The 16,069-nt window shown below is 33.4% G+C and overlaps 2 protein-coding genes across 2 annotated transcripts; one reads left to right on the forward strand and one right to left on the reverse strand.

The window, feature by feature from the left end:
- Window positions 1-461: 461 nt before the first annotated feature.
- Window positions 462-1,371, forward strand: LOC123670496 (60S ribosomal protein L21). The gene is made up of 3 exons (XM_045603989.1): window positions 462-560; window positions 758-894; window positions 997-1,371. Exons 2-3 carry the CDS (start codon window positions 766-768, stop codon window positions 1,345-1,347), a joined length of 480 nt encoding a protein of 159 aa, XP_045459945.1. The 5' UTR covers window positions 462-560; window positions 758-765; the 3' UTR covers window positions 1,348-1,371.
- Window positions 1,372-3,679: 2,308 nt separating this feature from the next.
- LOC123670497 (ubiquitin carboxyl-terminal hydrolase 46) lies at window positions 3,680-14,387 on the reverse strand. The gene is made up of 8 exons (XM_045603990.1): window positions 14,177-14,387; window positions 13,913-13,993; window positions 12,903-13,119; window positions 10,711-10,791; window positions 8,509-8,705; window positions 6,947-7,204; window positions 5,213-5,356; window positions 3,680-3,981 (listed from the first exon to the last, which is right to left on the reverse strand). Exons 1-8 carry the CDS (start codon window positions 14,219-14,221, stop codon window positions 3,871-3,873), a joined length of 1,134 nt encoding a protein of 377 aa, XP_045459946.1. The 5' UTR covers window positions 14,222-14,387; the 3' UTR covers window positions 3,680-3,870.
- Between the last annotated feature and the right edge of the window lie 1,682 nt (window positions 14,388-16,069).

The following is a 16,069-nucleotide window of genomic DNA, read 5'->3' on the forward strand; positions in this document are numbered from 1 at the left end:
TCCTAGCTCAAATTTTGTTACTCAAAGTACGTCCTCACAAGTTTTTAATTACTTTCCTTTGCGCGTCTATTTAAATGCAAATGTATAATTTTCACTTACTCTCTCTTCACTCAATTTATTGTATCTTTTACCTCTTTGTAAGTATATCCATTAATAATTTACTTGTTATTTAAAACTAGTTTGTTAGGTAAACATTAAAAAAATTTAATTAAATGAATCAAGTTTTGAGAGTTACTAAAAATTCAAGTTCAAGTTGATTTATATATCAGTTATACCAATTTGTTGCAATATAGTTTACTGGTTTGGCATACAAAGCATAAGGCTCTATTATAGGGTAAAAGTGTTATTATTATTTGGAATTTTTTTAACTTAATACAACATTTAATTATTGGATTTCATTCCCGGCTTCATTTCTATTGAGTATTATATTGACTATGCAATCCCTATTCACCTCGTTATAACCATCTGTAAATAAAAAAAGAATCTGGCAATTTCACTTTAGTTTAACCAAAGACAATATAACCTATTCTTTCTGAAAAACCAAGCTCTGTCAAGCTGAGGTGGTTATTTATTAAATTGATTAAAATATCATTTTATGTAGATTTAAGTTATATAAATATTATTTAAAAATCAGTTTGAGTATGGATTGTTCCTAAGAAAATAGATTTCTTTTATATATCAATATTTTTAATTGTGTGGATATATAATTTAGGCCACGTGCGATATCATCTACAGGTATGATCATGTTTGATTGCAGGCGCAACAATGACGAACTCTAAGGGCTATCGTCGTGGTACGAGGGATTTGTTCGCTCGCAAATTCCGCACACATGGAACCATCCCTCTTTCCACGTATATGAAAGTTTACAAAGTCGGCGACATCGTTGACATTAGGGTAAGTTTGATTATCTTTTTTAGTATCTAAGAATGTAGAGAAATAATAATAATTTTAAGTGTTTGTCTTGTAAATATACTTTAATAAACTTTGGCGTTGTAGGGTAATGGTGCAGTCCAGAAGGGTATGCCTCACAAAGCGTACCATGGTAAAACCGGCCGTGTGTACAACGTAACAGCCCATGCTCTCGGAGTTATTGTTAACAAGCGGGTGCGCGGAAGAATCATCCCCAAGAGGATTAACATCCGCATTGAGCATGTTAAGCACTCCAAGTGCCGTGAGGATTTCCTTAAACGTGTAAAGGAGAATGAGAGGCTACTCAAAGAGGCCAAGGAAGCCGGAAAGGTTGTGAACCTCAAGAGACAGCCACAGCCTCCCAGAGCAGCACACATCGTTAAGGGTACCGAGAAACCAGTTTTACTCGCCCCCATCCCCTACGAGTTTGTAGCTTAAAGTGAAATAAACTATATTTAAGTATTTTACTCTTTCATTTCAACTGTCTTTACTTGACATTATTATTAGCTAGTATTATTGCAATGAGTTGTAACATTATATTTTAAATTTAAATATATGATTGAAACAACTAAACATACTAATTGATGTGAGAATTGTAACTTTGAATTGTACACTGATTTAATTCATTGATTTTATTTTCATTGTTGAAACAAATATATATAATTACAAATTACAAATAAGAAGCAATTTAAATATAAAAAAAGACAATTGCCTTTGCTTTTAAACGAAAATAATTGTGTTTGCGCGCAAACGAAAAAAAAAACCGACTTCAATTACATCGACGAGTAATACAACGTAGATCGACGCAAAAATAGTCAAGTAACTACGCGTTACCAAAGATTACTCAAAAAGTAGTTATCAGATCTCAATAAAATTTATATGTGACATGACAAACATCAGCTATCGATTAAATTAAAAATTATCAAAATCGGTACACCCAGTAAAAAGTTATTGCGAATTTTCAAGAAGTTCCCCCGATTTCTCTGGGATCCCATCATCAGATCCTGGTTTCCTTATCATGGTACTAAACTAGGGATATATTCTTTCTAACAAAAAAAGAATTATCAAAATCGGTACATCCAGTAGAAAGTTATGCGGTATAATACAACGTAGGTCGACGAAAAAAGCGTCAAGTAAAAACGCATTATTAGATATAACTCGAAAAGTAGTTGTTAGATCTCAAATAAATTTAAATGGGACCAATTGGCACACACCACCTTTCGATTAAAATAAAATTTGTCGAAATCGGTCCACACGATCAAAAGTTCTGATGTAACATATAAAAAAAAAAAAATACAGTCGAATTGAGAACCTCCTCCTTTTTTGGAAGTCGGTTAAAAATAAATTGGCTTCAATTGTAGTCTGGGTGCCAGGTACAAATTTGGTCAAATATTTCCTTCCATTTTAGACTTCGTAAAATGCATTAGGGATTTATATTATGAATATTCGCGACTTCAGCTGTAACTCTGGGTGGGACTGGCAGTGGCAGTCTCCCATGCATTTAGAAAAAACAGTTTTTTAGTAATTTCCTCCCCCATTTTAAAACTTGTCAGATTATAGTTTTCCTAATATCTTGTGATGTAAGTCACACAGTTTTTCGACTACTATTAACAGATCGACAATTAGCTTTATTGCTTACATAAAGTAATAATAATACTCTATTCTATACTTCACTATGGCACAACATTAAAATAAATAAACGAGTGTGCTTTAGACCACACAACTGAAGTAAAACTTTTTTACTAAGTCATATCTCCCTCTCAACTTCCGTTCGCCTCGCCTGATGACCCTTTTCGTAACGTTCTCGTCACGCATTCACCAGCTTACTCTCCAAGTCGAGCGTGTGTAAAAAAGTTATTTCAACAAAATAGTAATATATAGTGAAAGATGTACAAAGGCGGCCAACATCTATTTTTCCTAGCCTTAAGTTATAAGGGGGTTGATAACGTATATGGCGAAACAACGTTTGCGGGTCAGCTAGTCATATATACAGTTCTGGTGTCACAATGTTAGTTACAATACTCCTCTGAAACGGCTGGACCGATTTTGATGAAATTTTGTGTGCATATCGGGTAGGTCTGAGAATCGGCCAACATCTATTTTTCATACCCCTAAGTTATAAGGGGGGTGGGATTGAGGGGTTTAATAACATATATGGCGAAACAACAGGGTCAGCTAGTACTTACATATATAAAATGCATAATATATCATAATAAGACGATAAAGGCGATATGACGTTTAGTGATAAATAGTGTATCTAAAATATTTTTTGAAGAGAGATAGGACTTGTTTTGATGAACTGAAGGTGACTAATTTCAGTTAAACTACTTAATTTTTAATTCAATCTTTAAATAAAATCTCATTCTCAGGGGTGAGGAAAAATATTGTGAGATTGCATACGACAATGAGTTGGTGCAACGGTCACAGCACCGGTATTATCATAGGATTTTAACATAAGAGCCCAATGTTTAATAATCGATTTTTCACCGATACTTTAAATTAAAATGATTAAACTCGATTTGGTTTAACACGCCAATCTTAAGAACTAGTGGTATGAAATGAATTTTTTTGCCCCTTTATCGCGAAAAGCTATAGCGCATGACGTTTCGCTGAGACCAGTAAGTGAAGAATCGACGAGAAATGTTGCAAAAGACCAACCGGTAGCGTTACAGACAAAACCAGTGTTTTTCTTGGTTTCGTGCCGACAAAGCCGACGGCAAAACTAAATAAATTACTAAAAACACAGGTAAATAAAACCATAAATTGAAGAAAGATCACAACTTTTTATTTTGAAATGAATTATATTTACAAATGAATGAAATTCTAATAATTTGAATAATAATTTTCTGCGATCGAAATTAAATCTCAATAACATATGCCATTCCAACTTTAACAATGTGGCATATTAACATCATTTATGGAGTCTATCTTAAATATATAAATTACTATATTTAGTGAAACTTAACAACTAGCATCTCTAGATTGATAAAAAAGTATATATCCTGTTTCAGATGACTTTTGTATATCAGAAGTTAGGCCATAGAAGTCTTCTATAGCTGACGCGTCGATTTTCTGAAATACGAAAATTCAATTGAATTTCTTTCACAAAAAAAACTGTTACACAGAAAATAAGATTACTAAGAATATCGTTAAATAAAATTTTCCAGAAAAGTCATGGGAAAGAAATTAAGGGGCTAAGTACTAAATATTCTAATAAATAATATATTAATATGAACTTAATATACATATAAAACATTCAATCATAGTAAATTAGAAGGGCGTGTTCAAATTGACCAGTTCAAGTAAAAATTCAGACTGGATTAGACAGAAACGTTGCCGTCGTCAATTGAAGTCCATACTATCTAGACGTCTGAGTAACTCACTCAACCCAGGAACGCCACACTACATGAGAGTAGTATGACTTGGTTGTGACCTTCTGTAAATTGGGTGCTTTCCCAGTCTTGCTACTCCAGATTTTAAATAAGATATTTTTATATTTTATTTCTTTTCTTTTTTTCCGGCCCGCGGGACCGACGATCTACGTAGGATTGCCGGTGTAAGCTGGATGAGGATTGCAGAACACTGGGAGGATGTTTGGCGCAAACTTGGGGAGGCTTATGTCCAGCAGTGGACTGCAATAGGCTGAACTGGCTGACTGATTTTACTATGAAATATCTCAGAAATACAATACAAGATACAAAGACCTAGACCAAAAAGATTTATATAAGATTTCTCACTTCAGCTTAATACAGTCCACTTCTAGACATAGTGGTGTGAACTCATGTGTTTTTTTTCATAGTCACCACTCTGGGCATGCCGGTTGGTGTCCGCAGGGCTGGCTTTGTCGCACCGAAGATGGAATTATATAAGATTCACTATGATATATTTATTGTATGCACAGACGTAACACAATAACGATAAAGCAGCTAGACAAAAAGAAAATATATCTTTTTGCACCAAATTTCAGAGGGCGTAAGACCGGATGAAGTGATGAAGATTAGGGGATGCCTATGTCTAGCGGTGGACTGTTAAAGTATGTTGGATGGATACCAAGAAGGTGGCAAACAAGCGTAAGGTCCACCTGATGGTAAGCAGATACCATAGCCTATAGATATCTGAACACCAGAAGCCTTCCCCAGAGTTCTCTATCCTACTCAGACAACGGAACACTATTTGAAAGCAGTTATTTAGCTGTGTCCCGTAAGGTCGAGGTACTTCCCCAGTTGGGCTGCTCCAGATTTGGAGCACGAAGTTTCCTCGTATGTCCTACCTCAATAGATCAATATATAGAAGATATACTCACATCCACCATATCGTCGTCAAAAAGCAGCCAGAAGCCGTGACTCTTCACGATACTGATGTAGTGTCCACGGTTGGGTCCAGAGCCACAGTGTACGACCACTGCTACTAGGTCGTATAACCGGTCTGGGTTTACCGCGTCGTCCGACTGAAACAAAAAATAATTACATACGTTGTTTTATTTACTTAATATATATGACATAATTATGGCGGACACAGTCAGCAATACAGAACGAAAAATGTAGTTTGGCGAGGCATCCGGAGGATGGCAGCACTGTCGGGTAATTCAGTCAAGATGACTAGATGTCAACGCTTCGCACAATTGAGAAGAAATTTGTGAAAATCATCAAAACGAAGATTATGGCATTTATGACGTGTTTCTTTGCTCGATTATCTTACTATTCGCCCAAATACTGTACGACGATATATTGGCTTTTATTTATTATTTATTGTACACCACAACTACATTTTAAACAATAATCACATTTATTACAGGCTGTGAAGTACAACTGGCGGACTTATGGCTATTTAGCCATTTCTTTCAGACAACCCAATTAAAGGAAGAATAAATTTAATATAACTTTTACCTATAATACAATAATTAAGTGTACTGTGTGGCTACGGTACTAAAGAATATAGCCATCCCCTCTCTTCCCGTGGGTGTCGTAAGAGGCTACTAAGGGATAACACAGTTCCGCTACCACCTTGGAACTTAAAAAGCCGACCGGTTGCGAGATAACCATCCAACTGCTGGCTTTGAAATACACAGGCCGAAGACGGGCAGCAGCGTCTTCGGTGTGACAAAGCCAGCCCTGCGGTAACCAACCCGCCTGCCCAGCGTGGTGACTATGGGCAAAACACATGAGTTCACGCTATGTTTGGCGTAAACTTGTGGAGGCCTATGTCCAGCAGTGGACTGTAAAGGCTGTAATGATGATGATGACAATAATTAAGTCGCTTACTTTAGGAACATAGGACCATTTGTGTATGTTAAAGATATGTGTTACATTATTATTCGTTCAAGTATTACGTAACCAATTTGGGTCTTGTCTGGTTATAGTGAAAACTATGAACGAATAATTTCCCAAGATGGAAACCAATTTTCCCTCTTATTTAAACAAAATGATCTTTAACATCACCCAGACACATAAAAGATAGTTTTATTCTATTTATGTTATTATACTATTTAACTGAGGTAGGGCACAGCAGGAATTTCCTGCTCAAAATATGGAGCAGCCCGACTGGGGTAGTACCTCGACCTTACAGAAGATCACAGCAAAATAATACTGTTTTCAAGCAGTATTGTGTTCCTGTTGGTGAGTAAGGTGACCAGAGTTTCTGGGAGGATTGGGGATTGGATCTGCAACGCGCTTGCGATGCTTCTGGTATTGCAGGTGTCTATAAGCTACGGTAATCGCTTACCATCAGGTGAGCCGTACGCTTGTTTGCCGACCTAGTGACATAAAAAAAATATACCACTAGGGTGATAAATACTCGGGAGTATTTACACTGTATGTATTTACCTTCACAACTGACTTTGAGAATGTGGTACATCTGTAGTCAAACTTGACTTTTTTTTATAATACTAGGTTGACAAACCCTGATGGTAAGAGGTCACTGTAGCCCATAAACGCCTGCAATAACAGAACCATCGCAAGCGCTCATCTTACTCACCACTGGAACTGGTTCCAGATAATGAACAAAATAGTTTGAAACAAAAATTTATGCAAATACTGACCGTGTTAAACAATCTCAGCTCCAATGGAAAGACCACACGATGTGACACTTTGATGTGACGATTGTACTGTTCCATATATTTGAATCTCTTGAGGTGAAGTGCCAGTATTAGCGGTAATTTCTTAACTCTCATACGTTTCTGTGCCTCTTGGTAGCTGCTACAATTGTCGCATTTAAACTTGTTATCATTGCATAGAGTCTCCGTGTCACTGAAGCACTTTAAACAGTGTGTGATACTTGTGTTCTGGTCAACGTCTACCTATAAATTATATATTTATTGATTAAATTATCAGATAGTTCCGGATTTATTTATATTAAACTAGAGGACTCGTCGACAAACGTTACCCTTTCTTGGGAACTATAAAAGCGTGAAGTTTCGATGATAGTAACTTTATTTACTTTATTATATATTCGTTACTTCTTGAAGTAAAACTTTTTTATTTACGCTTGACTTGAGGAGTAAGCTGGTGAATGCGCAACGAGAGCGTTGCGAAAAGTGTGATCGGGCGATGCGAACGGAAGTTGAAAGGGAGATATAAGTTAGTGAAGATAGAAAGAGAGAGAGTTACGTTTCGTATATTACTGTGGGAGCTAAAGAAGTTTACTTCAGTCGTGTGCTCTAAAGCACGATCGTTTTCCATTTTTGTATTTTTTTTTAACATTAAACAAATCTTCTACAAAGAATAAGAAAACTTAGAAAAAAAAAGATTGGTAAGAATTGATCCAGGTGCTCAAGTTTTGCGTTTGACACGAGCTTTAGCAAGTCATTTTTATATATATAATATTGAACTTAGATAATGATGTGAGAATAACCAATAGAATTACATTTTCCAAAATTTACAAAAAAGTTGTTACGCTAAATATACTTGTAAATGTTAGATACAAATAAGGGTTTTTGAAGTCTATTTAAATAAAGAGATATTTAAACAATTTTTTAATATCATATCAAAAATCGACTGTTCCAGCGGGGATTGAACCTGCATCTCCGACTTAACGTGTCGGTGCTCTAGCCAATTAAGCTATGGAACGATGTACTCGCTAGATCGAAATTTTTGATATGATGATTTTTTATATTCGGTTTAAGCGACCGTGGCACCTTCTATAGTGAGCTAGAGTATAGACTCTCGTAACTAAGTCGGAGATGCAGGTTCGATCCCCGCTGGAACGGTCGATTTTTGATATGATATTAAAAAATTGTTTAGAATTTCCTAATGTGTGGGTAACATAAAAATAAATCGTACGAATTAAAGAGATATTTAATTTGGATATTTAACCGACTCCAAATAAAGGCGGGGGTTTTCAATTCGACTGTATTTTTATGTAACTATGTTACCTCATAACTTTTTACTGGGTTAACCAATGTTGATAATTCTTTTTTAATAGAAGGCTTATGCTAGTCATATTGTGGTCTCACTTAAAGTTGATCGAGATCTGACTTATCTTGAATTATCTCTTATATAATGCGTATATCATTATTATTTTTTCGACTACCTTCGATTTACTACCTGTCGATGTAATTAAAGTCGGTTTATTTTTCGTTAGCGTAACACAAATATATCTTACCTGCAAATCAAAAAAGTGCTCGTCCTTACTACTGACAGTTTCACAATTCAAACACCTGGTCTCGCTCGTCAATGTCCCTTGAAATATTTCGTGGACCCACGTCGGCTCCGTATTCTGTGGTACTGTACCGTTACACGTAATACCGTCCTTGTTGCCATCCGTCTTTTGTAGTTTAAGCGTGCTCTGATTTCTTTCAGCTGGTACAAAATAAACTTGTTTTTAGATTTATCAAATTTATTTATACCAAAAGTAATTTTAGATTACATTTACATGACGGTCCCAAAGATATATGTATAATATGTAATACATATCTATACCAATAAATGAAATTGGAGTGTCTGTTTGTAATATTAAAGTAACCGCTTTTTACTAAATGTATATGAATGTATACACGGTATATATACAAAAATAACATTTTTTACAATTTAATGTCTCTCTGTTTGTTCCAGCTAATCTCTGAAATGGCTGGACCGATTTTGACGGGAATTTAACTGGCAGATAGCTGATGTAATAAGGAGTAAATTAGGCTACTTTTATTTTAGAAACGTTTTAATTTTATAACTGCAAATTAAACTAAACAATAACTGTTTTGTTAAATTCTAAAAGGACGAAGTCGCGGGCACAGCTAGTTACATATAAAACAAATAAGTAACTTTTAGATAACCAACACTTACATTAAAATATACAGTGATATTTGAAAGTAAATAAATAAGAAAAACTACGTAAAATATAACAATACTATATATATAAATATATAATATTGAATATAAGATAGAAAAAAGAACAGTCTCTAAATGACTCAATTGATAATACACGCAAATCTACACTAATCCACGACGGAAAGCTGAATTTTATTTTCCTGTTTATTTATCTTAAAATATTATCTATGAATGAATCACATACAAATTGTTTTACATTACGTAAGAGAGACAGACATATTTATACGTGTTATCGATGTAAATGTTTGCTGTTAGTGGTCTTCAACTAGCGACCGTTATCGTAACATATATCGATAAAGATGTGTGGACTTAGACACCGTATTTCATGCAAGATATTACTAATTTTGTACTAAAAACATAAGTTTACATATTATTTTGAAAAGAAGTTTCTTGCCTATTCTTCTCTGCAGAATCTACATTCCGAATCGGTGGTAGATTTACTTTAAAAATAATAATAATCAATTTAATATTTTAATTTGTAACATGAAGATTCAAAAGTGCTTTGAGGCCTATTTGAATAAATTTGTTTTTATTTTGATTTTAACATTTTAAATATCTAATAATAATATTATAGTATGTACGATTTTTATTTTTGTGTTACCCACAATTAGGAATTCTAAACATTTTTTGAATATCATATCAAAAATTGACCGCTCCAGCGGGATTCGAACCCGCGTCTTCGACATACCGTGTCGACGCTCTAGCCAATTAAGCTATGGAACGATATACCCGCTAGAGCGAAACTTTTGATATGATGATTTTTACTTTCGGTTTAAGCGAACCGTGGCGCCGTCTATAGTGAGTTCTTTACAGAGACTCGTAACTATTCAAATATATTCAATAATTCAATAATTCAATAATAATATTCAATAATTGTGGGTAACACAAAAATAAAAATCGTACATATTAAAAATAGCATGGTGTCGTCTCCTGTCAAAGATTTTCATTGTAATATGAAACTTTGAATAGTTACGAGTCTCTGTAAAGAACTCACTATAGACGGCGCCACGGTTCGCTTAAACCGAAAGTAAAAATCATCATATCAAAAGTTTCGCTCTAGCGGGTATATCGTTCCATAGCTTAATTGGCTAGAGCGTCGACACGGTATGTCGAAGACGCGGGTTCGAATCCCGCTGGAGCGGTCAATTTTTGATATGATATTCAAAAAAAATATTATAGTAATTTGGTAGAGGCTAATTCCTAATTACATTCCGACTAACTCTTAATCCGATTTTGACAATTCTTTCACCAATAAAAATTTACTTTCCCGACTATCATAAACGAACGAAATATTTAATTTCTCTAATAATAAGTTTTCTATCAGAAATTTATATTTATAAATGATTAAACCGGAATTAAAGGTGTTTTAAATATGTTGACATAATAAGTGGTATGTTAATTTAATTTACAACAAAAACGTTGGTCTTTAGTGGATCTAAAAAGCGAGTGGTATTATTATAATTATAGATATAATAAAACTTACCTAATATAATTTCATTAATGTGATTGATGAGAAAATTGAGAAATTCGTGAGCGTCTTGTTGCATATAATTATCAAATTCCTCTGTAACAATGAAAGAAAAATTAAGTAGACATGACTGTAGCGATCAGAATGTAACATCCTCATTATATTATCCAAAACATTTGCTTGATGTTATTGCGTATTTATCATAAAATTTATGAAGATGAATGAATGTCTCATTACTCTTTTATGCAAAAACTTTTAGACTGATAGGAATGAAACTTGGTAAGTAGATAGCTGGAGATCCAGAATAACACATAGGTTACTTTTTAACCGACTTCCAAAAAAGGAGGGGGTTCTCAATTCGAACGTATTTTTTTAAAATATATTTTACCTCAGTACTTTTGACTGGGTGGACAGATTTCAATGATTTTGTTTTAATCGAAAGCAATGCTTGTCATGTAGTCTCGTAGTAAATTTGATCAAGATCTGATAAATACTTTTTGAGTAATCTTTGGCAACACTTATTTCCTTGACTATTTTTCGTCTATCTACATTGTGTTACTTGTCGATGTAATTGAATTCGGTTTATTTTTTGTTTGCGAGCACACAATTATTATCTCGACATTCTCACGGGACCGGAAATTACGCGTAAGTATAGTCGTATAAACAGCTGCATATAAGTAACAAATAAAGATTCTTTTTTACTAGAAAATCATTCTTATATAGTTTACAGATAATTGTTTTTGTGTTTTCTATAATATCTTTTCATATATATCAGAAATACACACATTGGATGATTTATACAATTTGTGTTGTAAGTTACTGGAATTTCATTATTGAAGCTATAGGCTATAAAATATATAATAATTGAAATTAAACACTATAAAAGATCTTACACCAAGCAACAAAAGCTAAAGGAGAATGTATATCACTCTCAGATGTAAAAATTAATATAATTTATTTTAAACTATCAAAACTCGTTAGATAAATGTTTCCCACGACAGTTTAGATAATTCTCTTTACTATACTAACAAAAGTATCTCCATATATAACAAATAATTTTATATACATATAATCACACTCCAATGCGGATTGGTGGATATATTCCCTACCATATGAGTAACAATCGCTATCAGGTGTACATGTTAACAACCGGGACCGATGGCTTAACGTGCTCTCCGAGGCACGGTGGGGAGACCCACAAAGACTACACAAACACCCAGATCAAGGCAAACACCTGTATGGCCAATACAAATGTTTGTCATGTGCAGGGATCGAACCCGCAACCGCCAGCACAATAGGTACAATCCGCCCGGCTGTGACCGTTGCGCTCACTAAGCATGGTGGATCAAGCTCTGATCCTTCTGCTACATGGGGAAAGAGGCCTATGCCCAGTAGTGGGATATTAATGGCTGACGCGCACGTATAATCGCGCATCTTATTTTTTTTAGATACTACTCAAGTATATAAAATACATATTTCTATGAATCTTCAAATATTTTTTTATTGAGGTGATATTATTATGTCATTTATTCTTTTTAAGGATTCAGAGTTTGCTATAATTTTTAATCTGTTGTACAGATTTAGATGACTATTCTTTAATTGAAATCTGGCGCTTGTAATGTGGTTTCATTTAAATTTTATTGATGTTTGACGAGCACCGTGTTATCCATTATGCTTATGTTTATATTACCTATGTTGTATTACTTGTTGATTTAAATTGAAGTTGAGTTAAATTGAAGTGATAAATAAAAAATGTTGGAAAGTTAAGGTAAATTGATGCCCTAAGCTATCTTCCCCTGTCCTTAAGTGAACTACAAAGAATTAATTGAAATTCCTCTAACTTTCGTGTGGTAGTTTTCTTTTCTCAGTCTTCTTTGGTGCCCTAAGCAATTGTTTAAATAGCTTATAGGCTAATCCAGGACTGGCTGTATACAGTAGCTTTATATTAGAACATTTTTTTTATAAAATGTTTAAGAATGTTTAAAAGAACTAAGTTTTAGTTTTAAGTATCCTTATTCGTAAGTATCAACAACATAATAATAAATACATACTTTATTCTACTTTCCACACAGTGTATTCAATCAGAGTTAATGTCTTAATGTCAATAAATAGAAGTATTGATAAAAATGTTACCAACTCAGGAAATTATCAATTAGGTAACATAGTTTGTCACTTAAGTATTTTATAAGTAAGTAAGTAATAATTACCTTTTTCCTTCCTCAGTCTAGCAATAAATTTCTTAGGTGCAATTGATCCTACTTTCTTTTTCTGTGTAGCTATACTATAAAATAAGTCTGCGAGGCATGTTAGTAACGTTTCCTTGGTTCTCTTGTTCTTTGCTTTGTATTCCAGAACTTTCTCTCTAAACGGTCGACAGAAGTATAATGCTTGTAGTACTGAATTACTATAACATGTATTACCAAACTGTAACAAATGACAATTAAACGAGTAATTAATAACAAATCTTCAATTGGTGTTATAACTGGTTTCTATTAATGAATTTTATTTTTATGTTAATTATAAATTAAAATAATTGAAGTATTTATATGTTAAGTTTAATGGGAAATACGTCTTTGGAAATAAATTAATTGAATTATTCATTATTCTCACATATTAATAACATAATTGACATAATTGAAAAAAAAACCCAACTTCAATTACATCGATGAGTAATACAACGTAGATCGACAAAAAAATAGTCAAGTAACTACGCGTTATCAAAGATTACTCAAAAAGTAGTTATCAGATCTCGATAAAATTTATATGTGACCACATGATAAACATCAGCTTTCGATTAATTTAAAAATTATCAAAATCGGTACACCCAGTAAAAAGTAATTGCGGATTTTCGAGTATTTCCCTCGATTTCTCTGGGATCCCATCATCAGATCCTGGTTTCCTTATCATGGTACCAAACTAGGGATATCCCCTTTCCAACAAAAAAAAGAATTATCAAAATCGGTACATCCAGTAGAAAGTTATGCGGTTAAGTTATTAGATATAACACGAAAAGTAGTTGTTAGATCTCAAATAAATTTAAATGGAACCAATTGACACACACCACCTTTCGATTAAAAAAAATTTGTCGAAATCGGTCCACCCGGTCAAAAGTTCTGATATAACATACACAAAAAAAAATAGTCGAATTGAGAACCTCCTCCTTTTTTGGACGTCGGTTAAAAATAAACGTAGATAAAAATGATTCAGGAATACTCACATTAACTAAACCAAAGTAATGTTCGTTCGGCGGAAACTGCTCGGACCCAATATCTCTCTCTAGCTGTGATATGTTTGCGCCCTGCAACATTCGAGTTACAACTTCAGACATCATTTATCACATAGTTTTCATATTATATACTTGTCTCGATTATTTTAATCGTGATATGAGATTACTAGTTACGGTTACTTATCTCAAAACCTGTATTTTAAATATAATTTAATTTTTTTACAACTGTAAAAAAATATTTTTTTTGCTACTTACCATTCTCTGTTGGAAATTAAGGCCGAGATCCTGACATATTGACATTTGCAATCCTGTTTCGAAAACTTTCAAAAGGAACAATCGTTATTATGGCAAAGCTAACTTAATTTACACAATATCTTCTGTTTTTTCTAGTTGCATACTTGTGGTTTTAGCGTTGCATACGCAAAAAAGCACAACAGTCAGTCAGCTCACGTCCATGACAATCAATCAATTTAATGACATTTCGTTCAAGTTCGCGTTATGTAGATAAGAAATGTGACAGTATGACGATTCACATTGTATCGATATTTTCACATTGAAACGATTATTGTCATTTATTGTTTTCTATTATTTATGCAAATTTCACTCATTATAATGAAACATCTTTTTCAGATTTTATCGCAGTTTATAAGTTATTTGAATGCCCGACCTTTCGGATACTTTACAGCAACCATGGTCACGCGGGAGGAGCCTTCCCGTTTTCATCATAAGTTGTTTCATTATAATGATTATTTTCATTACTATTTGAGTAAATAAAATAAAAATTATAGATAATATGTTTAAACATATTTAAGTAAATCTTACTATAAGTCAAATAACTGATAAAAAAAACGAGTGTGCTTTAGACCACATGATTGAATCTTACGAAATCTAACTCTCTGTCTTTTTATCTTCACTAACTTAAATCCCTCTCAACTTCCGTTTACCGCACCCAATAACACTTTTCGTAACGCTCTTTTCACGTATTCACCAGCTTGCTCTCAAAGTCAAACAAATATCTTTAAATTAAATTTCCTTTTTACTTTTGTACTTAGCAAGAGGCATAATAATGACTAATTTTATACTTAATAATAAAAATAATAAATAAATAAAATTACCTTCTTTTGTATAAGGCTCGCTTGCTTCGCTTCAGCCTGTAATATCCCACTACTAGGCATAGGCCTCTTTCGCCATGTAGGAGAAGGATCAAAGCTTAATCCACCACGCTGCTCCAATGCGGGTTGGCGGATATATTCCCTATTATAAGTAACGATCGCTATCAGGTGTACATGATAACGACCGGGACCGACGGCTTAACGTGCTCTCCGAGGCACGGTGTATATGTATTGTAAAGGCTAAGGAATATCAAACTAAATTCTGTCATATTAAAATGTTTTACAAATTTTTAAGAAATAGATTTAGTGTATTTATTACATGTAGTATCCAAAATAAGCATTAAAGGTTAAGTAAAACTTTATTATAAGGTTTCTTTATTCCGTTTTACAATAATCATAATAATAAATTTTCATTTTAACTTGTAGGTTGTTAGGTATATTACTTTCATAATATGGATATGTCTAAAAGATAATAAATTAAACTAAAAAGATATCCTTAATAACTCCCGTTAATGTAATTTTATTTTATTTTTATACTTAATATCGATTATATATCATATGCAGTTAACTTTTTCGATTTAAGCTATTCGCTTTATAATCTGTGTTAGATGTTGAAATGAGCATCTTTCATCTCCCGGCCGGCCTGCCAGTTTGCCACTGTTATCGTGATTCGAGATCCCTAATCAGTCTGGGAATAGGGAACAAAACGTTATTAAAAATCTGTGCATAGGATCCGCGTACGTGTTAGATGTGACGTGGCGGTTTACAGCATTACATTTCATTGAGAATTTCAGCAAATCTGCAAATCTGTAAATTTACACTTATAAGATAAAAAAGTAAGTAAATATTTAATATTGATGTATGTAACTTTATTGTTTTCTAATTTAAATTTACATCAGTATGTGAGTTTTTAATACGTTTGTTTTATTAATTAGCCATGTTTTGTAATAGTATGTGTTAGTTACATAGGATAGCTACGTTGTGAAACTGTAATACGATATTTAATGTAATATTTTAAGAATCCTTAGATATCGTA

The sequence above is a fragment of the Melitaea cinxia genome, chromosome 4 (genome assembly GCF_905220565.1).
Source record: "Melitaea cinxia chromosome 4, ilMelCinx1.1, whole genome shotgun sequence".
NCBI lineage: Eukaryota > Metazoa > Arthropoda > Insecta > Lepidoptera > Nymphalidae > Melitaea > Melitaea cinxia.

Excerpts from the sequence above, each read along its gene's own strand:
- LOC123670496 (XM_045603989.1), top strand. The coding sequence starts at position 766 with ATGACGAACTCTAAGGGCTATCGTCGTGGTACGAGGGATTTGTTCGCT. Across the intron at positions 895-996 it reads GCGACATCGTTGACATTAGG|GGTAATGGTGCAGTCCAGAA; the intron begins GTAAGTTTGATT and ends TTGGCGTTGTAG.
- LOC123670497 (XM_045603990.1), bottom strand. The coding sequence starts at position 14,221 with ATGTCAATATGTCAGGATCTCGGCCTTAATTTCCAACAGAGAATG. Across the intron at positions 10,792-12,902 it reads TAGACTGAGGAAGGAAAAAG|AGGAATTTGATAATTATATG; the intron begins GTAATTATTACT and ends TCATTGTTACAG. Across the intron at positions 7,205-8,508 it reads AGCACTTTTTTGATTTGCAG|GTAGACGTTGACCAGAACAC; the intron begins GTAAGATATATT and ends TATAATTTATAG.